Source organism: Mustela nigripes, chromosome 6 (genome assembly GCF_022355385.1).
Source record: "Mustela nigripes isolate SB6536 chromosome 6, MUSNIG.SB6536, whole genome shotgun sequence".
Classification (NCBI taxonomy): Eukaryota; Metazoa; Chordata; class Mammalia; order Carnivora; family Mustelidae; genus Mustela; species Mustela nigripes.
Genome location: NC_081562.1, coordinates 105,768,015 through 105,795,375, shown reverse-complemented (window position 1 = coordinate 105,795,375; position 27,361 = coordinate 105,768,015). Strand labels below are relative to the sequence as shown.

At 44.6% G+C, this 27,361-nt stretch overlaps 1 protein-coding gene across 8 annotated transcripts in view; it reads right to left on the bottom strand.

The window, feature by feature from the left end:
* Positions 1–4,119: 4,119 nt before the first annotated feature.
* ERC1 (ELKS/RAB6-interacting/CAST family member 1) overlaps positions 4,120–27,361 on the bottom strand; it is a 552,388-nt gene continuing 529,146 nt past the window's right edge. For all 8 annotated transcript variants that reach the window (XM_059403881.1, XM_059403878.1, XM_059403884.1 and 5 more), the window contains one exon: positions 4,120–9,711. In XM_059403881.1, the coding sequence (XP_059259864.1) occupies positions 9,574–9,711 (138 nt within the window). In that variant the 3' untranslated portion in view covers positions 4,120–9,573. The remainder of the gene's footprint in view (positions 9,712–27,361) is intronic.

The following is a 27,361-nucleotide window of genomic DNA, read 5'->3' as shown; positions in this document are numbered from 1 at the left end:
AACCTCCAGCCACCCTGTCACCCTGGAGCAGTGCAGTTTCCAAGGTCGCCTGGCGTGTCCCCTTTGCTGACCAGTTACCCCCGCTGCCGGGGAGGGGCAGCCATGGCTGCAGGCCTCACACAGACATTCTCAGGGCTGGGCTTTGTTCCAGCTTCTCAGGGCTGGGCTTTGTTCCAGCCCATCTCTGCTACACCCCCAGCCCCGCATGCACACACCCACACGCATGCGCATGCACACGGCGAGGAGTCAGGGGTGCCACCCCAGTCAACTGCACACGCCATAGCAAGGTAAGATTGCGAATGGACTCCCTCCAATGCCTCATTTCAGACACTCCTTAAGGATAAAATAAACAAAACAAAACACACACACACAAAGGATAAAATCAAAATATAAAAAATTCAATCACAAGATGATCCAAAAGGACCAGCGCCTTGCGTGTGCATTCCGCCGGGGGCGCGAGGGGGCATCTGGGCACGGAAACCCTGCATTTGATGGACGTTTTGTCCTCACACGCCCTCTTAGATGAACACGGGTCAAGGTCTTCACCCTCAGGAGCCAGGCTGAAGTGCTGGGGACCGGGGGTTTGGGGGAGGTGCTGAGCCGGAAGGAGAGAGGGAGACCAGAAGGAGCGCTCATGCAGAGAGGGAGGGACGAAGGCCAGCTGGCTGTTGAAGTGCGGCTGGGAATGAGGCCAAGACCAGGACCAGCGCACCTCGCCCTGTGAGCGCCGCCTGTGGCGAAGGCGTCACTTCTTCCCCGTGGGGCATGGCAAGGGAAGGGCTCGGTGCCCGGGAGGGGTGGACAATGGGGCATAGGATTTCCCTCTTCCTTCCTGGTACCCGGAAGGCACCTTCCTGGGTGCCTCCCGCCCTGCAGGGGTCACACAGAGCCTCCTGCCTGGTCATGAGCTCTGGCGGGGCTGGGGGCTGGGGAAATGACCTGCCCAGAGAGAGACCCGCACACAGATTGCCTCGGGTTTAACCCGGGGCCCATCACTTCCTGGCCTTGTAACGTTGGGCGTTGGGAGACTTCCCTCTAGGGCTCCAGCCATCACCTGCTCCTGGCCACCTCCACAACCCCACCGTCACTAGGCCTGGATGCTTTCCAGAGTGGGTACACCCAGGTGCTTTTCTTTTTCTTTCTTTTTACTGACCAGCCTCTTATGCTGGCTGTGGTTATGGTCACTGGTGGTGGTGTGGCTAAGGTTCCTCCAGTCTGGCCTTCCTTTCCAGAGCATTAGAGACCTTTCACAGTATGAGCCCATCCAACCTTTTAAGGTGTGATTGTGGCCACCATGTCTTCTTCTCTTTTTTCTTTTTTAAGGATTTTATTTATTTAGTTGAGAGAGAGAGAGAGAGATCATGAGCAGGGACAGGGGAGAAGTGGGGAGGGGCAGAGGGAGAAGCAGATTCCCTGCTGAGCAGGGCTCAATCCCAGGACCCTGGGATCACAATGGCAGCCAAAGGGAGACGCCTAATGGACTGAGCCACCCAGGCGCCTCATTCTCCTCCATGGTCTTAAGCCAAGCAGTATTTGATCTTGATACGAGACTGCTTACTATCCCTGAATACCCTGCGTCCTTGCCTACCTCCCCGTCTTTGCTCAGGCCCTCTTTTCTGCCTCCCTCATCCTTGAACTCCTCCACTGGCAAAATGCAGTTTGCCTTTCAAGGTCAAACTTAAAGTTCTGTGAAGAGCATGGCCTTCACATTTTATGTCTTCCCACATTTTATGGGATTCCTTTCTGCCACTGGTCCCAGCTCCCCAAGAGAAGCGGCCACAGTAGTGGGTTAAAGAGCACAGGCCATGGAGAGCCAGAGCTGGAGCCGGGTTGAACCTTGAACCCCATGTCTGAGCTGCAGGACCTGGGGAAGGTTGTCTCGCTGCCCCATGCCTCATCTGTAAAATGGGCACAGCAGCACCCCCCTCACAGGATGGCTACGAAGATGAAGTGAGAGAAAGCTGGTGGAGTGAGGACACCTGAAGCTGGCTCCTGGGAGACACGCCCCAGGCTCTTATTGGCATGACCGGTGCCCAGAACACAGCTGAGCATGAATCCTGAACGGAGGGCTCTGGTGGCCATCTGTGAAGGCAGATGACTTGGATCCTGGGGAAAAGGTCCCTGTGCGGTGACTGGGGAGCATGATCAAAGGGCGTGAGTGTTTAACTTGGGGACATTTCAAACATACAGGGTAATAGTGGGATTACAAGCTGCGGGCATCCGATCTCCAGCTTTGCCAGACACTGATCCGCTGCCCATGCTTCTGTACGGGTGACTCGCTCCTCGCCAATGCCCCGCCCCACGTGCTGGATGGGCTTTAAGCAAATTGCAGGTGCAAAAAGAGCAATTTTATGCTTTACACTCTCAAAGGAGCTTTCAAAAAGAAAACACATAATCATATATGGTTCCTCATGGATTATGGCTTTGTGACTTATGGCTTAGATGAAGGCGGCTTTAGTTTCAAGGGGAAGGTCGAAGAAAGGCTGGGGGGTCAGGGAGCAGCCAAAGGCTCTGGGCTGGGAGTCCAGGGCTCTTCCCAGGACATCTGGGAAAGCTTGTGGATCTCAAACACTCCCTCACTCCAGACTCTAGGTTTTTGTTTTGTTTTGTTTTGTTTTGATTTTTGTTTTGAGAGAGAGCACGTGCGCATGCAAGAGAGGGCAGGGGCTGGGGAGGGGCAGTGGAAGAGGGAGAGAGAGACTGACTCTTGGGCAGGCTCCACATCCAGCACAGAGCCTGATGTAGGGACTTGATCTCAACCAGCCTGAGATCACCACCTGAGCCAAAATCCAGAGTCCGGCGCTTAACCGAACTGAGCCCCCCAGTGCCCCAAGTCTGACTAGTTCTTAATCATCTTCGAGCCAGTCCAAGATATTCCACCTAAAAAAATTAATAGTAGTAGTCTTTTCCTCATTCAAAGACAAAAAAAAGTTAATGGATGGAATTCTCAATTGCAAGTTCTCCTCTCCTATTTTCCTTGAACCTTATGGTCTCTGCGTCCATTTGTCTGCAACAGAGTGCTGGTAGACCGCAGAGTGAATAAATAGTGAAATAAGATTAATGGAAAACCCTGGAAACAGCTGAGCAGTGTAATCTGACAGCTTTCTGTGGACACATCTGCTTGTGGTTGTGATTTTGTATTTTGCAGTATGAGACATGTTCCACAAGTGAAATTGCTCCTGCTTCATGACGACGTGATGAGCAACATCAGGTTCCGGGTCCTGTAAGTGGCGTGGTGTCCCAGGTGTTCCTCCACCTGGCGGGACATCTCAGCAGCTGTTCCAGGTGGAGGGAGGCAGGGCCAGAGTCCAGGTGTAGGGAGCACCTGCCAGGAGGGGCGATGGCTGACCCTCCTGTCCAATTCCCAAGAGCCAGTGCACAGTGGGCAGGAATTTCCAAGGAAGGGGGGCAGAGTGAGGCAAGCAGGTTGATCCCCTCTGAGGGTAGATGGATAAATGGAGCTAAGCAGAAAACTAGTTCTCATACAACAAGTCCGCCCTCCCTCCCACCCCAGAATACTTTCTTATTGAGCATAAGGCCCAAGACAAATACCCACACTGGGGGATTTTCCAGCACAGGTTCTCTGGTTCCTTTATTCTTGGGGTTTGCTTTCTGTTGGCTGCTACAGCTCTCGCACCCCTGAGCTAACATGTCACGTACACCCCAGTGAAGACCGAGTCCAAGTCCTGTGTGAACCACCCCCTCCACCAGGCCCTGGCTGCTCCCCCCACCCCAAGCTCCAGAAACACAGTTCAATGTGAAATGGGGAAACTGGCTCCGTGTCTAGCATGTAAGGAAGGAGAAAGGGAGGTGGAAATGGACTTCGAAGAGCAATTACAGGGCTACCAAACCGGAGTTCAGGTGGAGACCTAAAGCAGACCGACTCTTCTGAGGACATCACCCCGCCAAGGCCTATCAGGGCCCAGCCAGCCTTGGCTCCTCCATCCCTGCCTTCACCCCAGGCAAGCCTGGGGGTTCCGGACACAGCTGGTTCCTGGCTTACCTACTGTGGCGTTCATCTCTTGGAGGCCACTGGCTTCTCCCTGCTTTTCTGGCATTTGAGGACTCGTCTCACTTGGCTTATTAGACTGGATTAGACTCAAAGAAAGACACAGCACACGATTTTTAAATAACTTTATAATTTCCCGATGGATTTAGTTTGTGAATAAAAAAGAAAAAAAAATGGACAAAGTGTTTACAATAATTATCAAGGCAAAGTTGACTATAACACAATTTCTTTGTAATGTCATTATCCTGTCAGTAACACGACTCCGGCCGTCTCACTCTCTCTCACACACACACACATGCACACACACACAGTTGAAGGCAGCAGGTGCATTTGCATCATAGACACTATCATTGCGGCTGCTACTGTCACCACAAGGAACTCAAGCTAAAAGGAGTGAGTGCCCAGGGCCCCCAGTGCCTCTCACTCAAGTGCTGCACTTGTCTTCGGGGGGGGGGGGGGGCAGATCCCAGGCAGATGTTGGGTCTCCACCCTGGACAGCCCGGTGTGCTCTGCAGGACCCCGGGCCAGTGGGCTAGTCCTGCGTGGGCAGGCTGGCCGGCGTGGGCGGGGTGTGGCGCTCAGGTGGGTCTGGCTGCATCAGAGCACGAATGCAATACTGGTGTGGCGTGGAGAGAAGGGCCCGGCTTGGAGCGCTTGTGCTGGCCCAGGGCGTAGTTCACCCCAGGCTTCGCAGGGATCCCGTTCTTGGCTGACCATGGCATCTCTGGGGCCAAAGGAACAGCCTGGGCATGGGAGATGTGGGGTCTAAAAAGCTTCAAGGCCAAGACTCTGGGGCCTGAAGCCAGAAGGAACTGAGATCTGAGTACAGTTCGTCGGCCTGGATTATGGGCTCCAGGCTGGCCCGGGCTGGGCCTGTGCTGGCTGACTCCCTGGCTGACATAGCACCAAGTGGGCGGAGAGCGGGTCTGTGGCCCGCACGGGGCTGCCGCCGGCTGCGCGGCTGCAGGGCCAAGCCCGGGTTACCACACAGTATTAGGCACACGGAGCTGGGACCAAGTGGGTCTCTGAGGGTGGTTATGGGGTCTCAAACTTTGAAACGTCTACCCAGAGGTCCTGAGGATGTAAAGGAGACCACTGGCACCAGTGGGACTCTCTGAGTCCCGGATTCCAATTCTTACTCAGTAGCTCTCTCACTCAGGCAGTCGCCAACCTGGAGGGTGGCCACTGGTGTTTTCCAAGGGACTAGCCCAGCTGCCACCTCGGCGAGCTTGGGAGGAAGCGGGGAGGAGTTGGGCTGCCCCATAGCTTGAATTCCTTTATTAACATGATATCGTTTTGCATTTCTTAAAACACAGATCTTTAACTTTTCAGTTCTACAAACTACTTTTTAATATCTTAATAATCTCAACAATGGACACAATGTAACTGCCCCAATGCTCTGAACCACACAGACAATATTGACAAGCAGAGAAACAAAAGAGGAGGTGGGGTGGGACAAAATCCCTCCAAATCAATTCCTAAAACCACCTTTCCCCCAAGAGAGTCAGGAGGAGAAACACCTACAAGAGGGTCACAGCACTCGCCAAACACATTGGGAAAAAAAATCAGGAGACACTTGGTTACAGTTTTGACACTAAAAAGTCTGGAAACAGTTTTTGCTTAAAAAGATTAAGTAAAGACAGCCATTTTGTTCAGAAGGATTTCCCTGTAATGTGTGTGTGTTTTTTCTTGCCCAGACATTCCCTTAGTCCACGTGGGGGAAAACTCCAGGTTCTTTTTAAAACATTTCTTTGACCAGTTCAAGTTGCTGTCCTGAGAAGCCCAGGGACTGGCAGTGATGGATGGGTTGGCCTGGCAGGCTTGGCAAAGGTCAGTGGGCTCTGCTGCATCTACTCTGTCCTCATCTGCTTTCCCACAGCTCTGGACTCTTGCGGGTGGGACATGAGGCTGGGGAGGCAGACATGAGGTACTGATATTATGGACACGGCCCACTGTGACTCAGGAAGGGTGATGGGAAGGTCACATTCAATGTGGCATCACGTTCTTGATGTGCTCTTTCCTCAGAACCGCTGAGGGTAGCCAGGGGGCCTGTGCTTCATGACTAGGGTCAAAGGGGAGGGCAGGATGGTTCTGGGATCAGCAGAACTCTCTAGCAGCAAATCCAAATGCCAATCCTGAACGTCATGGGGGAGGGATTAGCTCAGCAGTTGACTAAAACTTGATGATGACTTCCTCTTCTTCTCTGAGGAGTGGGTGAGCCAATGAGCTTCTCATGGAAAATCAAACAGACTTTTATTGACAAAAGGTACTAAGTCACACTGCCACTATTGACCCTGAAGGCAGTCTTGGGTCCCATCTGCTTTACTAGTATTTCTAAAGATTAAGTGTAAGGAAGACAGAGAAGCACTTAGCTCTTTGCTAGACTATAAGGTACCAGGGTACAGGTTAGAGCTGAGATGGATGTGGGGATTCCCATTCGTATTTCTTAACATATTAAAGCCCATTTAAAATCTTTTCCATTTCAAATGGTATCCAAGTCTTTGTAAATCTCAATTCAGATACTTCATCAAGAACTCAGTGAGTACCTTGGATAGAGGTATATGAAAAGATGAGAAAAATCACATTGTATTTTTCAGTCATGAGCCCCACGTTCAACTCCACCCACTCTTCTTCCTGTCCCCTTTTACAATGACCTTGATTTGGGGTGCAGATCTTCAGGTGCTAAGGGGCAACTAGACTTGCCAATAGAGTGGACAAATTTGGTGAATATAACAGACAACCTGCAGTGAGTGTTCAGACTACAGACCTTCCCCAGCAGCTGAGTGACCTTGTGAAACCATGAACACTAGAAGAGTGCCATGTACTGGTAAGTCTTTGTGTGATGGGCACTGCGCATTTAGTAAAAGGTGGCCTGATGAATGATCTCAACTCAATAAGATACTCTTAAGTGCTAGACACTGCAGTAATTTTGCTCTTGTAATATAAAATCTGGTCATGTGTGCTATTAAATTTTAGCCAGAACCTACTTTCATCTAGAACCCAGAAGTCCCCAGAACCATTTGAGGTGCTAGGATGGCCATCCAAGAGGAATCAAGGAGATTCACAGAAACCAGATGGATGATGGTGGCCCAGAAATTTTTCTTCTCAGAAACACTTGTCCAGAGGACTTCCAAGGGAAGCAACAGGAAGGGTTGAAAACAAAAGGGGAAGAAAGGAGGTACAGTGAGAGTCACCCACACAGTGGACAAGTGTGGCAGGTCCTGTATTTGAGAGCAGAAACAGAATGAGTAAGACCCGGGGAGACCTGCTTGCTTCGCAGGTCTGAGAACAGCAGCTGGAGCTGGGGCCACCTCTCTGGGCATGGCCTCTGCTCCTGCCTGCTCTGCTCTGCAGGAGTCCTACCAAGGGTGTCCTCATCCCTCAGTTCTCTGTGTTAGGGTAGATAAAGTGAGATTCTAATACTCCAGGCCTAAAATACAGGGGGCCTTCTACAGGATTACGGGCAGTGCATGGAATTGTGGTGACTGACCACAAACGACCACCACCAACCATCTAACCCCTCCATCTCCCACCTTGCCCGCTTCTGGCCAGCTGGGCTATCAGGAAGCATCGCACTAAGAAGGTTTTGAGCAGAGTCCATTTAAACCTTCGATAGGAAACATTCTACAGCTGTCTCACAGGGAGCCTGTTTGACAGCAGGGAATCAGGGCAGCTGGAGATATGACCATATAAGTTAATGGGATAGTCAAGGGCTGCCGGTGGGAAGATACTGGACTGACAGCCGTGGTGACTTTCCAGGCAGCATCAGATTCTTGGGGTGAGTAACTGGGGAGGGGGAAAGAGGGAAATGTAAGACAAAAACATTTAGCTCAGCAACTCTTATCAGAAGATGTGAGTGTCTGGTGGGAGTCTGGCCGGAGAGGTGGTCAAAGGGCTAGATTGGGGTTAAGTGGGCTCTTTCTTGCTGCCTGATTGTTTATGACTGCTGTTGTCCGGGCTTGGGAAGAACGCCTTTCAAAATGCCAATACCTTCAACCAGATTTGCAACTTTGGGGTCCATTTTCTCATCTGTGACACGGAGCTGGCCAAGCGCCACGTGGTGTGTGCGGATGTGTTAAGATAACACTATCCACTGTAGCCCCCCTAAACACTACACTCTTGTTGGGTAACAGCAACAACAATCCTGAACCACCCACCCAAAAAAATCCTGAAGGCAAGTAAATGACTCAGCCCCCTTCCTCCCAAACTCACTCATTCCATTATAATGAGAAATGAGAAAGGCTCATTTGTGAAAGAGTCTTCTGGAAAGATAACCTCTACTAAGACAGAAGGAGCGGGGAGGGTACGCCTTTGAGCGCTCTAACTCAAGCAGGTACATCTCATAGAGTCCCTCACATTTCTCCCTCACTGAAAAGAGACTTTTGTCAAGGATGGGTACCCAGCAGTGAATTGCACATAGTAGGCATTTCATAAATATTCTCTGAATGAAAGAGTTGAGGAAGAGTGTGAGGGGATGAGAAACATTCATTTGTGCCAGAAGGAGGTTCCGGACAATGCTCGAGGCTACGGTTCTGGGCGTGCACATCAAGGGTAAAGGTAAAAGGGAGGAAGGTGGATCATGAACTTCAGCAAACACTGGGCTGCAAGAGCGTGGAACATGGGTGATGGGATGGCAGAAACATTCTTTTGGGGCTCAGGGGCCTAGAATGCCAATGAAAGGTGTTTAGGAGAAACCAGCCCGGGCCTAGGGAGCCATCATTTTCCACAGAAGCAGAGCTGTAGGTGGTGAAGGCAGGCCCTCACGTCAAACCCTTCTCTTTCAGATCCAGATATGTGATCTGACAACTGAAGTATATTAAGGTCAAAGGTCTAAAGCCAGAGGGACCTGGGGGAGAACTGTCTGCACCATCCTCTTGTTAACTGGTTGAGAAGAGCAAGGATGAGTGAGACAGACAGGGCTGGGTAGTCACTCGCAACCTGGGGTATTAGTGTTCACGAAGCCATCATGAGGCCCGCTCGCAGCTCCCCTGCATAAAACATTACACGTGAAAGAAAGCAGAAGAGAAGAGTCAGTTTCTCTTTGTCCCTGTTCTTTCTTTTCCCCTCTCTTTTTCAGATTTTTTTTTTAACCATTTTAGGAGAAAAGCACCTGTTGTGATATTAGAACACTCAGCTCTCTAGTCCACTGGAAAGTTTCTTTCAATATGTTGAACTCCAAGGAAATTCCTGTTTAGTTTTCATGTCAAGGACAGAAGGAAAAAGGGCTCTCCACTCCATGTCCCTCTGTAAGGGCAGAACCACCAGCTTCCAGAGTTCTCCACTGCTGATGACGGGATGGCAGTTCTTCATGGAAACCTGGCCACTTACCCACCCTGGATATCAGTGTAGAGACAATACCCAAGGTAGAAAGGCAGAGGTCAGATGCCAGCTATAGAGAGGCTGGTGGAATCACACTCGAAGGACCAACCAAAATAGGACAGAGTTTGTAGTGTTTGTTGGGTGCCAGGAAGTTTCTGGGTGCCCGTTCCTTACAGCTCCTCTTTCTTGGTTCCCGGGTTTACTCTAGCAGCACTGCCGGGCTGGCTGCTCCCCATTTAGCAGGGTCAGGACGACTCTTCCAACGCGTTGACCACCTGCTCCAGGATGTCGGGGCAGTGATCTGCTATCTGCTGGAGAATGGCATTGGCGAATTCCTGAAGCTCTGCATTGTCCCGTTCACCTTTCTCTAGCTCATTCTGAAGCTGAAAGGGAGAGGAAAGATGAATTTCAGATAAAATAAAGTGATGCTGTTTGCACTGGGCTAATGGTTATTGTTCATGAATAAGGAAATGGCATTTCCAACAACATGGGTAAACCTGGAGGGCATTATGTGAAGGGAAGTAAGCCAGAAAGACAAATACTACATGGTATCACTTCCAAGTGGAATCCGAGGGAGTGGGGAAGAGTCACACTCACAGAAACACAAAGCACAATGGTAGCTACTGAGGCCTGGGGGAGTGGGGGAAATTGGGAGAGATTGGTAAAAGGGTACAAACTTTCAGTTATAACCTGAATAAGGTCTGAAGCAGTTGATTAAATTGTACTGTATAATTAAACATGCTAAGAGAGGGGAGCCTGGGTGGCTCTGTCAGTTGAGTATCTGACTCTTGGTTTTGGCTCAGGTCATGATCTCAGAGTCATAGGATCGAGCCCCGCATTGGGCACCGCACCATTGAGCATGAAGCCTACTTGGGGTTCTCTCTCTCCTTCTCCCTCTGCCCCTCCCCCATCTAAAAAATATATTAATATGCTAAGAAAGTAAAACTGCAATGTTCTCATAAGGAAAAAAAAAGGAGTGATGTGAGATGACAGATGCATTACCTCGAGTGTGGGAATCTTCACCAACGTGTATCAAATCATGTTATACGTTTATTATGTCTGTTTTATTTGTCAATTAAACCTTAATAAAGCTGAAAATGAAAAAAGAAATGACCAAAAAAAAAAAAAAAGGCACTTTCTATGGGAAGTCTTCCTGCATCAGAGTTCCCAACCAGGAAAGGGTGTAAGTTAATATCGAGTGTTTGCTCATGAAGGGGTGACTAGTCCAAGTCCCAAAGGCTTGGAAAGCCAGCACCAGCGCTCTCATGCTGGGGGGAAGTTCTCTCTAGTGTGTCGCAGTATCATACCCATACCCAGCACAGGGACCAGGGCACACACGTAATCTCAGATCGGATCTTAATCTTGCATAATGGTCCTTTATCCTGGGGAAACATGTATTTAAAAGACCTTCCCCATTTGCTATAAATCACTTTTATTCAGTATGTCAGATGACCTGATAATTTAGTTAAAGAGATTATTTGGAGCAACACGTAAGATAGTCCTCTGTTTAGGAGTAAGTATAATTCTTGGGATGCCTGGGTGGCTCAGTTGGTTAAGCAGCTGCCTTCGGCTCAGGTCATGATCCCAGCGTCCTGGGATCGAGTCCCACATCGGGCTCCTTGCTCGGCGGGGAGCCTGCTTCTCCCTCTGCCTCTGCCTGCCATTCTGTCTGCCTGTGCTCGCTCTCTCCCCCTCTCTCTGATAAATAAATAAAATCTTTAAAAAAAAAAAAAGGAGTAAGTATAATTCTAAATTCCTATAATTTCAAATGCTCTCTTGGACATCCCTTCAAGCATTAAGCCAGATTTATCGAGGGCCTCCTGGGTGCTGGGTGCTGAAAGACGAATGCATTTGGTTCTTGCTCCGAGATCCATGCAGGTTAATGGAGGAGACAAACATATACACAGATAATTAATTACCGCAAGCGAGGCCTGTACACGTGCTACAGGGGAAGACGTGAGAATGACTGCTGCGTCCCAGAGGGGTCTGAGAAGACGCTACTACAGGCAGTATGTGATGTGGAGCCTGAGAGCAGAATAGGAATCTGTTGGGAGATCAAACAAGAGGCTTTCAAGCAGATGAAAGAAATGCAGATGTGAGAGCTATGAAGGGGCTCGGCACAGACCTTGGGAAGATGGAACCTTTCAGTGTGGCTGGAGCGTAAGGTAAGGGCACTGCGCAAAGAATGACAGGCAATGAAGCTGAGAAGAGGCAGACCGGGGCCGGCCTGTGGATGGAAAGCTGAGGAGTTCAGATTTAATCTGGTTAAAAAACAAAAAAGGAAGTCTAAGAGCTTTTAAATAGTGCAGTGACATGATCAGCTTCATGTTCTCAGAAGAGATAGGGAAGATAAAAACACGTTAGACTGAGTGGAAGGAAGAATCAGTCAAGGGAGGTTACTGTGGCAAGCCCAGAGGCCCTAGGGCAGGGCCAGGGGACATGGAGGGCAACAGATGGGCAGGAGACTTCCCAAATGTAGGACTGATGGGAGGTGAAGTTCAGAGAGAGGGGAGGGAGGATCATTCTGATTGCTCTAGCTGGGGACATTAAACAAGACTGAAAATAAGGCAGAGAAGGTTTTTAGGAAAGCAGAGAGATTAAAAATTGAGTTCCAAATGTATTAAGGATGCAGGTTCTGATTAGGTCCTTTGGGTCTCAATGTCAGCCGGCACGGTTTTCTCATTTATAAAATGGGGCAGTAACATTCAGGGTTGTTTTAAGGATTTAGTGGGATATTCATATAAAGTGCAGTACAATGCCTGACACAGAAAACATCTGACAAATGTTAGATGTTGTAATTATTGCTAAGTTGGTTAAGATTACCTTGACAGAGCATGTTGATTAGAGAGCACACAGAACCAAGTTCTAACTGCACCGCTGACAGAGTCTGCGTGCCCTGAGCCAAGAGTGAGCATGCCGCTGCTTCAAATATATCAAAGAGCTGGGGACAGATTTTGCAATCTTCTTTCTGTTAAATGTTGACTAAAACACCAGGACACGCAAGGACCAGATTAAGACTACCCTAAGTCTTGACCCATCTCAAGGTCTGGCTGTGTTGTGTGAATGCGAATCTCTGAAACGGGGAAACCAAGGAAAGCAGGTGCCTCTCAATCTAGCTGCACAGACGACAGCCCGGAAAGACTGCTAGGTGAGGACACGACGACTCTCAAATCTCTTGAACAGAACCAAAGTCAACCACGCAAAGTAATGGAGGAGACTGTATGGCTGTTCTGCCTCAGTTTCCCATCTCAGTCCTTCCCAGGAATACCCCAGACATCTTTGGTTTATTCAGAGCCAGGTGTCTGCACTCACTCTCTATAGCCCCACATCGGGCTCTCTGCTCAGCAACGAGCCTGCTCCCGTCCCGCCTCTGCCTGCCTCTCTGCCTACTTGTGATCTCTGTCAAATAAATAAATAAAATCTTTAAAAAAAAAAGTACTACACTAACACTGTAGAAAATTTGGAAAACAAAAGCACCGGGAAAAAAAAGAATAACAATATTAACATCAAGAGATAACCACTGCCACTTATTTTGTTGTATATCCTTTGAGACATTCTTTTATTATATATACAGGTAATTTTAGAAACAAAATGGCAATGACAGTATATAGATTATTTGTGAACTGACTTTGTTTTCACCTAAAAATATACCACAAACACATTTCAGAAACCAAATCCTAAAGGCTCTTTCAGAGCTTGGTAATTCATTCTAAATTTATTCATATATATAAAAGGAGCTAAGAAAATATTTGAAAGGAAAAAAATGATGTGTGGACTGGCTTATCGATTATAAAACATACTGCAAAAAGCCTCTAATTAGAAGAGTATTGTACTGATAAAATTAGATCACTGGGATTTAGAATATGAGCAGGAGTAATTTGAAGTCAGTGAATTGTATTAGGTCAACTGGGCCTTGTGGTTAGATTCCTGCTCATACCCTATATAAGCATAAATTTAAAAATTACCTAAAGATCTAAATTTAAAAATTATGTTGCAAAGACATAGTCTTCTCATGCACATACAAAACATTCTCCAGGACAGATAATATGTAAAGCCTTAAAATGAAGCTTAATAAATTTAAGACTGAAGTCACATCAAGAATGTATTCCAACCACAATGGTATGAAACTAGAAATCAGTTACAAAAAGAAAATAGAAATTCACAAATATTTGGAGATTAAACAACATGTGACTGAAAAATTGATGGGTCCAGAAAGAAATCAAAAGAGATACAAAAAAAATACCTTGGGCTGGGGTGCCTGGGTGGCTCAGTGGGTTAAGCCTCTGTCTTCGGCTCAGGTCATGATCTCAGGGTCCTGGGATCGAGCCCTGCATCAGGCTCTCTGCTCAGCAGAGAGCCTGCTTCCCCACCCTCTCTCTGCCTGCCTCTCTGCCTACTTGTGATCTGTGTCTGGCAAGTAAATAAATAAAATTTATTAAAAAATATCTTGAGACAGATAAAAATGGAGATACAATATACCAAATATATGAGATACAGTAAAAGCATTTTTTAAAAAAGATCTATTTATTTGGGAGAGAGGGGGAGGAGTGGCGGACGGAGAGAGAGAGAATCTCAAGCAGACTCCCCACTGAGCATGTAGCCCAATGCAGGGTTCAGTCTCACAAATCTGAGATCATGACCTGAGCCAAAGTCAAGAGTTGGACACTTAAGCTACTGAGCCACCAAGGCGCCCCTAACAGCAGTTCTTAAGAGGGAAACTCACAGATACTTACAATAAGAAGCAAGAAAGATCTCAACCTAACTTTACACCTCAGGGAACTAGAAAAAGCCCAAAGTTAGTAGGAGGAACAAAATAACAAAGATGAAAGTGGAAATAAATGAAATAGAGACTATAAAAAGACAACAGACAAGAATAATGAAACTACAAGCTAGTGTTTTGAAAAGATAAACAAAAGAGACAAACCTTTTAGCTTAACTTACCAAGAAAAAAAGCAAGAGAACTCAAATAAAAATCAGAAGTGAAAGAAGAGATGTTAACTTATACCAGAGAAATACAAAGAATCAAAAAAGACTACCATAAAAAATCATATGCCAACAAATCAGACATACTAGTAGAAATGGATGAATTCTTAGAAAAACACAGCCTACCAAAACTGCATCATGAAGAAACAAAAAAATCTGAACCAACTCTTAGCAAGGGAACGGAATCATTAATCATTAATCAACCTTTCAAAAAACAAAAGTCCAAGACCAGATGACTTCTGTGGTGAATTCTACCAAACATTTAAAGAAGAATGAATACCAATCCTTCTCAAATTCTTCCAAAAAACAGAAGAGGAGGAATACTCCCAACTCATTTTATAAGACTGGCATTGCTTGCTCTGATACCAAAACTAGGAAAGGACACCACAAAGAAAGAAAATTGCAGGCCAATATCCCTGATAAACACAGATGCAAAGATCCTCAATGAAATATGAACAAGCTGAATTTAATACTTCATTAAAGGGATCATACACCATGATCAAGTGGGATTTATTCCAAGGATGCAAGGATGCTTCAACATCTATAAATCAAAAATATACACCATAGTAACAAAATGAAGAATAAAAATTATATGATCATCTCAACAGATGTAGAAAAAGCACCTGACAAAATTCAACATTCATTTATGATAACAACCCTCAACCAAGAGGGTACAAAGTGAATATACCTCAACAATAAAGGGAGAAAAGACAAAAGAACAAGTATTGGTATCGATGAAAGTGGTACTACAGCCTAATAACAGAGAAATGGGCAGAGGATCTGAACAAAAAACTCACTGAAGAAATGCAAATGGTGAATAAGCACATAAAAATGCTCTTCCATTTGTAATTAAAGAAATACAGATTAAATAAGGAAGGGTTTTTTTTTTTAAGATTTTATTTATTTATCAGAGAGAGAGAGAATGAGCACAGGCAGACAGAATGGCAGGCAGAGGCAGAGGGAGAAGCAGGCTCCCTGACGAGCAAGGAGCCCGATGTGGGACTCGATCCCAGGATGCTGGGATCATGACCTGAGCCGAAGGCAACTGCTTAACCAACTGAGCCACCCAGGCGTCCCTGGGAAGGGTTTTGTTCCCTCATCACACTGGCAAAAGCTTCTGAAAGACTGTTATCAGGGGAAGTGGGCAGTCTCACATTACTGTGGGAATATAGTGGGCTATCTGGACTCATCAATCAAATTTAAAAGCAAATATCCATTGACCAAATACTCCTACTTTTAAGAGATCGGAATTATTAAAAGTGGAATATTTTTATAAATACACCAGTAAGAAATTCAAGAATGTATACACAAGTTTGTTTGCCAAGCCAATTTGCAAGAACAAAAATTTATTAACAGTCTCAGCAGCAAACAAGAGGTCAGAGAGATTGGTATGTTTGGAGATCAATCTGCCTATCTAAAGAATATGTAAAGATAAATCCAAAACTATTAAGAATAGGTAGTTTGAATGGATAGAAGGACTTCCAATCTTTACTACTTTTTTTTGTTTTTAAACTGAAATACAGCTGACACACACTATTACATTAGTTGCAGGTGTACAGTATGGTGATTTAACAGACCTGTATGTAATACTAAGCTCACCAAACGTGTATCTCCCGTCTGTCACCATACACCACTGTCACAATACCACTGACTATATTCTTTTGCTGTACCTTTTATCCTCATGGCTTATTCATTCCATAATTGGATGCCTGTATTTCCTGCTTCCCTTCATCTGTTTTGCCTAGCTGCTTACCCTCCTCCTCTGGCAACCACCAGCCCATTGTGTTTATGGGTCTGTTTATGTTTTTTTTTTATTTATTTTGTTGTTTAGATTCCACACGTAAGTGAAATCATTTATCTTTGTATTTCTCTTTCTCTGTCTGACTTACTTCACCTTGCATAATACCCTCTAGATCCTTCCATGTTGTTGTAAGTGGCAAGAGCTCGTTCCTTTTTCACAGCTGTGTACTATTCCATTGTAGATATGTATGTGTGTAGATACATCTGTCTGTCTGTTTCTCTCACGTATCACATCTTTATCTATTCCTTTACTGACAGTCACCTGGGTTGCTTCCATAATTTGGCTAGTGTGAATAATGTTGCAATAAACATAAGGGTAGGGGCGCCTGGGGTGGCTCAGTGGGTTAAAGCCTTTGCCTTCGGCTCAGGTCATGGTCTCAGGGTCCTGGGATCGAGCCCCGCATCGGGCTCACTGCTTAGCAGGAAGCCTGCTTCCTCCTCTCGATCTCTCTGCCTGCCTCTCTGACTACTTCTGATCTTTCAAATAAATAAATAAAAATCATTTAAAAAAAAAACATAAGGGTACATACATCTTTTCTGATTAGTGTTTTTATTTTCTATGGGTAAAAAGGCCAGTAGTGGAATTACCGGATCATATGGTATTTCTACTTTTAATTTTTTGAGGAACTTCCAGTATTGTTCTACAATCCCACCAAGTATGCTCAAGGGTTTCCCTTTCCCCACATCCTCACCAACACTTGTTACTTTCTGTCATTTTTATTCTAGCCATTCTGACAGGTGTTGAGGTGATCTCATCATGTCATCATCATTTTGATATGCATTTCTCTAATGATCAGTGATGCTGAGCGTCTTCTCATGTGTCTGTTGGCCATCTGTATATTTTCTTTGGAAAAATATCTGCTCAAGTCCTATGCCCATTTTTAATTGGATTATTTGGAGGGTTTTTTGGTGTTGAGTGGTAGAAGTTCTTTATATATTTTGAATATTAACCTCTTACTGGATGTATGGGTTGCAAATATTTTCTCCCACTCAGTAGGTTACCTTTTTGTTTTATTGATGGTTTCCTTCACTGTGCAAAAGCTTTTTATTGTGGTATAATCCTGATAGTTTACTTTTGCTTTTGTTTTCCTTACCTAAGAAGACAAATCTAGAAAAATGTGGCCAAGGCAAATGGCAAAAATAAATTATTGCCTAGGTTTTCTCATGGGATTTTTACAGTTTCAGGTCTCATGTTCAGGTCTTTATTTTTTTTTTTTTTTAAGATTTATTTATTTATTTGACAGAGAGAGAGAGAGAGAGAGAGAGAGATCACAAATAGGCAGAGCAGCAGGCAGCGAGGCAGGGGGAAGCAGGCTCCCCGCTAAGCAAAGGGCCTGATGTAGGCCTCAATCCCAGCGCACTGAGATCATGACCTGAGCTGAAGGCAGAGACTTAACCCACTGAGCCATGCAGGTGCCCCTGTTTATTTATTTATTTTTAAAGATTTTATTTATTTATTTGAGAGAGAGAGAGAGAGAGCATGAATTGGCGGTGGGGGGTAGGGTGGGCAGAGGGAGAAAGAGAAGCAGACTCCCCACCAAGCAGGAAGCCTGATGTGTGGCTTGATCCCAGGTAATGACTGAGCCACCCATGTGCCCCTCTCACATTCAGGTCTTTAGTTCAGAGTCACAAAGTAGATTTTAGTGGCTGTCTAGGGCTGGGGGGGGATGGGATAGATGGAAGTGGTGGCTAAGAAGCATGGATTTTTTTTTAGAATGATGAAAATGTTGAAAACTGGATGTGGTGATAGTGGCACAACTCTGAGAATGTATTAAACCTGTTAAATTGTGCACTTCAAACAGGTGAATTGTATGGTGTGTGAATTACAGCTCAATAACACTGTAAAAAAAAAATACCAGTTGAGTACTCTATTCAACGCACTATGAAGCAAATGCCCACAGACCCGTAGAGTGCTGCTGCCTTCAGGTTGGACGGAACAAAGGAGAGAAGGAAGGGAAAACTTCTTGAGGAATATGACTGTTGATACGAGAGAACAGAACAGAGGATCGTTCGAAACGGAGAAATATGAGCTCCCAAGGCATGGATGTGCACTTGGCTCTTCATGGGAGGTCAGGAATACAGGAATTACTGGGTCTTGACAGAAGCAATACCAGTCTTTGAGGGTGACAAAAGGACCCTCAGGCTGGCTAGGCCTGGGCATTACCCTCAGAGGGCCCTTGCTCTGTTCAGTGGCTCCGTGAAAACACACCTAGGGCACTGCGTTCCATTTCACACACCTCATTACCCGAAAAATGGAGACAAACTGGACTAAGTTCAAAGGCAAATGGCAGGCATGACGAAGAAGCTGAAAGGATCATTTTATGAGGCAGGATTAGAAGAACGAAGCAGTAGGCCTTAACTAACTGAACGCGAAGGGGAGGGAATGTGATTACGACCTACAAATGTCAGGAGGGTGTACACGAGAAGCAGAAGGACTGATTTAGCCCTGGAGGAGGAATTAGAACTAGAAGTGATAGAAAAAGATCAGGGGGAAAAACCAGAGGCAGACTGTAAGACTATGCTTTTTCCAAAGGCTAATGAATGGTTTGCTGGGAAAAGGTGTTTAGAAAGAGAGGAGATCAGAAGAATCACAAAGTTTAGAGAAGGAAGTGTTCCTTCATTAGCTGAAGTTGCTTTCCATCTGGTGGGGCTTTCTCTGTTCTCCAGGGATTATGCATGGTTTGTGTTCTATCTGCAAGCAATATTAGAGGTGGGCACGGCTGAGCAGAGAGAGAGCTCACTGGCACTTGAGCCATTATATGCTAACATTTCCTGTCTTGAAAAAAAATCTCAAAGACCAACTTTTCTTATAAAACTGGAATTACATTAAAAATGAGGATTTTTATTTTGACTTTGAAAATGTAAAGCTTTCGGAAGTCAAAGGATTACAGGAATGTGTGAAAGAAAAAAAAAGCACTTAGTAAAGAAAGGCCATGTGAAGTTATCAAACTAAAAACATAGACAGATGTGTTATACAGCACAGGTGTAAAAACAAATCTTGGAATGTATTTGTACCTTGTTATTTTAAAATATTTCTTTAGCATGTGCATCACATGTTTAAAAAAAAGAAGTTTTTGTACGGTTACCAGTATGCAGCGTGTCCTATGGTTAAATTGGAAAAAGTGTGTTCTAGCTTCTGAAGTGTCAGTTACCAGATTTCACCCAAGACATTCTTGTTCCCTCTATCCCTTGCCCACTGCCCATGCCCTGCCCCCATGCCTGCCTACTCAACTCTCACCTTCTCCCCAAAGAAAGGCCACTTTAGACTTAACATCAGAAAGGAATTTCCCCAGAAGTACAAACATGTAATATTTGGGATTCAATGAAAATGCTTATTATATCCTAGCTGCAATGAATTAAATCCTTTTCTCTCCCTCTTTCCCTTCCTTGTTAAAGCTACCTATCCAAACTTAGTGGATATAAGGCTGAGTAATCCAACAAGATCTTCCACTTCCTATTCTCTACTTTCTAATATTGGCAGGCTAATTCCACCATTGCAAGTACTACAGTGAAAACACTGTCTTCTTGGCTTACATTCTTGAAAACACCATAATTATATGTAGCACGTAAGTTTACATAGTGCCCTCTCTAGATGGAAAGATACAATTTTCTGTGTATGTATTGAAAGCTTTGCACCTAAAGCAAACAACAGACTTAAAAACTTACTTCCAAAGTAAAATAACTTCCACTAAACTACCAAACAGATTTGTTCCTGTGAATCCGGCAAGCTCTTTCTAGAACTTAAGTATTAAATCCCTTATCTCAGCACCATCATTTCCTCCATATACAAAATCTCTACTACAAAATCTTCCTCAAGTCTCTCGGGCACCTCAAGATTTAGTGGAAAAGCCCCTATCTACTAAGCCTTAATTTAGCTAATATACTCTGGAAGAAGGGATTATTGGAATAATAAATGAATGAGTACGCACAGTGGAGAAAATACAAAGTAATATGCTTTGCTCAAAGAAATAGGGATTTGAGCATGTGGGTTAGGGATGACTGGGAGGGCAGCAAGTCTTGCTGCTCCAAACACCCTGAATGTGAGTTCTGGTGCCATGAGTGACAAAGGGCACAGCACTCATGATGGCTCAGTACTATTCACTGTGTAAGCAACCAGTGAGTCTGAAGAAATTGTTATTAAGGTAATCCAGACATGAACACACTACCTCAAAATAACTTCACAACACTCCTTGCTCCTAATTTCTTCTCCAGGCTAACTTGAGCCACCCTTCCATGTCCCTGTCCCTTTAATTCATTCTGTGCCTCCAACCTCTCCTACCCCCGGGACTCTCTCCATGGTTTCTGAGGGCACTCTCTGCCGAAACAACCTTTCAAATCTGCTTCTCTCACAAACTAGTGCCAATTTTCCTCTTTCTTTCACTATCAAACATCTCAAAGAAACGGTTTACATTTGCCACCTCTGTTTCCCATTTCCCTCTTTAGCATCTGAGAATTTACATTTTGCTGTTCACTGAAACTGCTCTCTCAAAAGGTTACTAAGCTAAAACTGCTCCACTGAAAATTATAAAACATCATTTAGAGAAATAAAAGATATCTTAAATGGAGGAATACATGATGGCCATGGATCGTCAGACTCAGTAGCATAAAGTGTTAATTATGCCCAAACTAATCTACAGAATCAACGCAGGCCCAGTAAGAACTTTGGCTGGTGGATGCACGCATGCGTGTAAAGTGACAGCAACAGCCAAAGCAAACTCAAAGAACAAAGTTATAAGAATGTGAAGAACAATCATGAAGAAAAGTATTACTATGAAGCTATAGTTATGAACACAGTTTACTACTGGCACAACAGGCATACAGACCAATGGAAGAGAGAAGGGAATCCAGAAAAATAGCCCAAACCTGGGAATAGCTGAAATGTCCATCAACAACTAGGTGATAAACTGTGGTATAGTCATTCATACAATGGAGTATCGTACAGCAATGAGAATGAATGAAATATACCTATGTATATCATAACAGACACATTTCATTAACATGATGTTGAACGAAAGAAGCAAGACGCAAAAGAGTTCACACTGTTTGATTCCAGGGACAAACAGTTAAAAAAACAGGCAAAACTTATCTCCAGTATTAGAAGTCAGGTCACCCATGGAGGGCAGAGTAGTGGCAAGACAAGAGGCTTCTGAGGTGCTGGGGAATTTTCTGCTTCCTGTTCCAAAGGCTCATTACGTGAGTGTGTCAAAATTTGTTGAGTTGCATTTTTTCATCGGTGTATTTTTTTTTGCATGCATGTTATAAAGAAACCCAAAACCCAAAACTGAACCTCAAGGATTCCTAAACAGCATAATCCAATGGCTTTAACTGTCTTCAACCTACCTGAACTCCTCTGGGCTATTTGCTTTGATAACATCTCCTTCTAAAATCTCTCTGCCTCTTGACTTTCTGGCTGTCTTCGGCCTGTCCTTGTCTTTCTTCTCTTTCCTACCCCTGTTCCTCTTCTGCTTCGTCCCATACATGCAGGGGCTTCCTGGGCTCCAGTCGGGGGGAGGCATTCCTCTGTTCTTCCTCTTTTGTCCTTTGCTGGGGTAACACTATCTATCTTTAGCTTTATAAAGCGGTAATAAAAACAGCAAGTAACTTAAGGGACAATTATTATGGTCCAGGTATTATTCTATATTATTATTATGCTTTAGTGCATTAACACTTTCTTTGCAAATCTACTTTCTTTGCAAATTTAATTATTTCTTTTGAGGTGGGTTTTTGTGGGGTTTGAATAACTTTTAGCATAGAAAGTTTCAGACACATACAAAAGAAAATAGTAAAATAACCCATATGTGACCTAAACTTAAGGATTATCAAGGTATGTCAATATAATTCTAACTCCCTTCTCTTTACGGAGCTCGACCCACATTTTTCAAATGCTGAATAAACACTTTTTTGCGAATGTTCCACTTACACATCAACTCATACCATTCATACTGTTTAATAAACTCTTGTTTTCACTTAATTACTACTACAAATAGTTTTTCATGTGACTAAATATTCTTCTAAAACGTAATTTTTAGATAGGTCACACTGTAATCCATTTTATGGACATATCATAATTTAAATAATTCCATTATTAGTTTATTTTGTTTTCAATATTTCATTACTACAAATGGTAACATGTTGTTTGCTAGTACATAAATCTTTGCATATTTATGATCATTTTCTCAAAATTTCTGGGTCAAAGTGTATATACCTCTTTAAGCTTCTGACATGCTACCAAACTATTCCTGCAGAGCTGCACTAATTCTCAGATTCTAGGCAATGAATAAGGGTGCTCATTATCCCACCTACCCAATATATTGGGGCCACACACACACACCCCAATCTTGCTGATATGATGAGGCTATTTTCATTTGTAGTTCTTTGTAATTCTTTTCATTTGTAGTGATGCCAAAAATTGAGACCAAACATTTATAAGTATATTTACTGGCCATTTCTTAATCTGGGAAATTCCTGTTAATGGCCTTTCCAGGCTATGTTTCTTTCTTTCTTTCCTTTTTTTTTTTTTTTTTTTAAAAGATTTTATTTATTTATTTATTTGACAGACAGAGATCACAAGTAGGCAGAGAGAGAGGAGGAAGCAGGCTCCCTGCTGAGCAGAGAGCCCAATGCGGGGCTCAATTCCAGGACCCTGAAAGCAGAGGCTTTAACCCACTGAGCCACCCAGGTGTCCCAGGCTATGTTTCTTTTGATTTAAGTTTCTTTGCTGATCTCCTGGTCACAGCCCTAATGTAAGTTCTCTCATTCTAGTATCTTTTGCTTATTATAATATATTACACACACACACACACACACAATATTTTTTTATATGGATTTTATTTGAGAGAGGGAGAGAGCACGAGGGGGGAAGAGAGGGAGAAGCAGACTCCTCACTGAGCAAGGAGCCCAATGCAGTACTCATCCCATGACTCAGATCATGACCTAAGCCAAAGGCAGACTCTTAACTGACTGAGCCAACCCAGGCACCCCTTGCTTACTGTAATAGCTTCACAAAAAGGATTAGCTTTGGCTTATGAGAACACTCTTTCTAAAAACAGGCTGGATTAGATTCTTGCCTCCTCCTCCAATTTCCTACTTACAAAACAGAGTCCAATATGACCTTATCTTACCTTCCTAAATTCACCTCCTGGGATAGCTCCGCCATATGCATACAGCCTCCTGGTACATGCCCTCGTCTTTGCTTTTATTTTGATGTGTTTCCCACATCCTAGAATGCAGACAACCTTCCCTCCTACATATCCCTCTTCCCTGTTATTCACCCTTCACAACTGAGCACAACGGGCTCTTCCCTCTGTGAAGCCTTCTCTGTTCAGATGGAACTATTGCTGAAGTATTAATTTGGTTTCATGTTTCAACAGTTGGCTATTTGTTTAATTCCCCAACTCTTCTTCAAATGCCTTGACAGGTTTTTACATACCAATGCTGCCTAGCAAAAATATCCTGCCCGAAGCTGGTGACTGAGGAAAAACATGGATAACTCTCCAAAGAGCTTTTTAAGATAAAATGTGAATCATCTCAAAAACAAGACGGTGTGATGATGCAGACCTTACAGTGGGGCATGTAAACCGTATACGGTGGCATCTCACTTGGTTTAAAGTTCTCAGAAAATGGAATATGGGCCAAGTAAAGGATACTAAGGTGGTCTCTGGCCAGAGTTTTTTCTGGCTTTGTCTGCTGAATGTTATTATAATGTATTCTGTTCTTAGTAGCTATTCCAGCCCTCCCTGAACTCAGAGTAGTAATACGATTTCTAGAGGGACTCGAGCCAAGAATCACAAATGCAAAAGTTACTCACTCTGAGTGCTCGAAGCAACACACACTGAAAGTGTGTGAACACAAGGGGAGGAGAGAATGCTTCAGCCGCCATCACTGCTCCGGGGACGAGCGGACAGGGGAGCTCAGAAAGAAACTGAGGTATTTCAGAGATGATGTTCTACAGCCTCACACCCATCCAAAAACATTGTTATAAAAGGCTGGCAGTAAGAGGAAACAAACCAAGTTCCCTTCCTGCTTTCAATGCTAGGATGGTTGTCTGTCAGAGAACAGAGCTGAGGGTATGAAGAATAAGGAACGTAGCTGGGCTGGATGGACGACGAGAACGGCAGCTGAGGGATGGGCTGGCTGGTTCAGGGAAATTGCCCCAGAACATTCCCTGCCCAGCACAGGTCAGGATTTCAGAATAGCTACTATATGTCTCCATAGCCAAGTAAAGGCACAGGGAGAGCTAAGAGAAATTCACAAAATTAGTCAGTCTTAAAGGAGAGAAAAATAGCTTTATTTCAAGGTAAAGAGCTCTATTCACAGTCACAGTTGGCGGGGGCGTGGGGGCTGAAAGAAGAGAGTGGATGGATGCATATGAAGGGGGGATATGGTTACAGGAGATGTAACTGAATGAATTCAGTTGTGGCTGGCAGTGACTCAGATTAATTCCTTTCTGAGGATGGTTTTGCGGTGGGCAGGAAATTATACAGAGATGCTTAGTTTGGTCGAAGCAGACAAGAATCTTAACTTGAGGTTTTTAACAGCTAGGTCCCAGGATGCATAGGCCATGAGGTCTGAGGTGGTAACTGGCATGATAATTGGAGCCTTTTGGAGGTGACAGATCAAGCTGAAATGGTTTTCTACCCCAGCCAGACCCGGGCTAGAGCCCCCCAGCCCCAATCAGCAGGCTGTTCAACCACATCTGCTTAGGAGTTTAAAGACATGAAAGAACTTCTGAGTTTGGATTTTCGAAAAACTAGAATAAAATAAAATGCCCTTTGTCACAACACCTGTTAATAAAACATGAAGTGCACGTGGTCAGAGGGATCTGAGCACATGGTGAGTATTGCTTGTCTGGTCATTTACTTTTCGGCAGGCTTTTTCAGGCCACTGTTTCATTCTGTAGGGTTCCTCTAGCATTTAGTACCAGGGAGAATTAAAGTTACTTTTGAAGTATCTGTCCTATGATTATTTCCCACAGATTAAGACTAACCCCGAAATTCTTTCTTCCTTGATATTTTCAAGTCTGAGCTTGCAGGTTGAATCTCCTATAGTTTTTTTTTTCCTGAGGTCTCCATCTGCCCCAGTTGCTTGGCATGTGGAGCCTGGAGCAACAGCCACCATGGCTTTGGGCTCTGTGCAATGCTGAGTGGAAGTGGTCATGATCATGAGGTTGCTATGGGGCTTTCTTCTCCCTAACTTGTAATGAGCTCCTTTGTCAGGCAACGTCTGATTTTGTTCTCATAAGAAATAAAGGCCAGGGGCACCTGGGTGACTCAGTTGGATGGTGGCCAATTCTTGATTTTGGCAGGGGTCATGGTCTCGGGGTCTCAGAGTCATGGGACTGAGCCTGGCATCGGGCTCCACGCTCAGCACGAATCTGCTTGTCCTTTTCCCTCCCACTCTGTCCCCCACTACTGCCTTGCGCTCTCTCGCATTTTCTCAAACAAGTAAATAGATTAAAACATAAAATCTTTAAAAAAAAAAAAAAAAGGAAGGAAAGGCTCTTTGTTGCCTTGGGCCAAAAGTAAGAAAGATGTTGCTGCTCCTCCATGATGAATCTTAAACAAAATGGCGTAATAAAAACAAGAGTTTAGCTCCATTCCACTAAGGGGGCCTGTATATACATGATCCACACTCAAAATTCCACTGCTGAGCAGTATGACAGAGATCTCCCCAAGACTCATTTGGTTTTATATCACCAAAGGGACTTCCTCATTTCATTCCCCCATGACTAAAGCATCAGGGTAGGAGGGAACCCCGGGTATTTAAGTCTCTCAGAGCAAGAAAATCATAAATGACTTTCTAGAATTTTCTAGTACTTTCTTTTCTTCTTAAGATTTTATTTATTTATTTGACAGAAAGAGATCACAAGTAGGCAGAGAGGCAGGCAGAGAGAGAGAGAGAAATAGGTTCCCTGCTGAGCAGAGAGCCTGATGTGGGGCTCGATCCCAGGACCCTGAGATCATGACCTGAGCTGAAGGCAGAGGCTTAACCCACTGAGCCACCCAGGCACCCCTTTCTAGTACTTTCAAGAGCATGTTATGCCTGGCACATAGTAGGTGCCCCCCCAAATATTTATTGAATGAATGTATGCCATATGCCTTGGGGTAGCTAGATTTCTCTATGTGTTTTTACCTTTCCTTTTAAAAGGTTAAAAAGAAAATAATAACAAAAGCAACTCAGGAGCTGCTCTCTTTCTTAGCTGTGGCTCTGAAAATCCTTCAGGGCCAGAAGCTCCTTAGCTCTGATGGAAATAAGTAGTTAAGAATTTTAGTGAACCTGCATTAATATGAAGACTGTAACTTAGTTTTCCACACGAATCCCCTCCCCAACAAAACATCAAACAGTAGAACTACTGATTCTGAACCTGAGAATCATAAGCCTGGAAGTGAGCTAAGAACTACCAGTTCAGTTCTCTAGCCCTGCAAGCAAGTCAGACAATGAAGGCCTAAGAAGGTACAGCGGCCAGCAGAGTTTCGACCAACAGAAGTGTCTGCCTCAGGACCAGTCGTGTGTTAGCCTTTAAGTCCAACAAGCCAATTACCCATCTGGGTGGGGCGCTCACAAGAAGCAGACACCTGAGGCACAGAGATGGATGGGATAGTCTGCACAAGGCTTTACCAGTCCAAAGACTGAAGGAGGTAATTACTTGAGGCTGCAGAAAGTGTAGAGTGTTATAAACAAAGAACCGTATTTTCCAGCTAGGCAGAATTTTCATATGGTTGCCTTAGCTGATTGGTAGTATCTCACATTATCTCTTAGAATCTGTTAACTGACATAAAAAGACGTTAAAATTAAGGGCCTGTCATTATCAAAATGAAGAAATATTTCCTTCCTTGCCAAAGGGATCCATCAGAACAGCAGCAGAGTTCTGGGAATCGCAGACACATACAGGCTAGCTAGCCAGCCCAGCGTATTTGGTTTGGCTCTCAGAAAAGAAAAGTGTCAAAAGGGAGAGGGTGGAAAAAAAAAAAACCAAACAACTAATAAGAAATCTAATGCTGAAAACTGTCAGGGCGGTAAGAACAAGGCTTTGTTGCAGCTGAGATTTTAATGCTAAACCAGCTTAAAGCCTGAGCCAGTTCCAGCTCATCGCTCTGGCAGAGCAGGAAGAGAGAAGGAAATTTCCTTCACCACAGTGGCATGTGTTCAATGCACACTCTATGTCCGGGATTGCTGTCTGCTGTTTCTAGCACCTGGATCTGATTCTGGGATGAGTGTGGCAGGGAGAGACTAGAAAGCCTCCCATAGGAA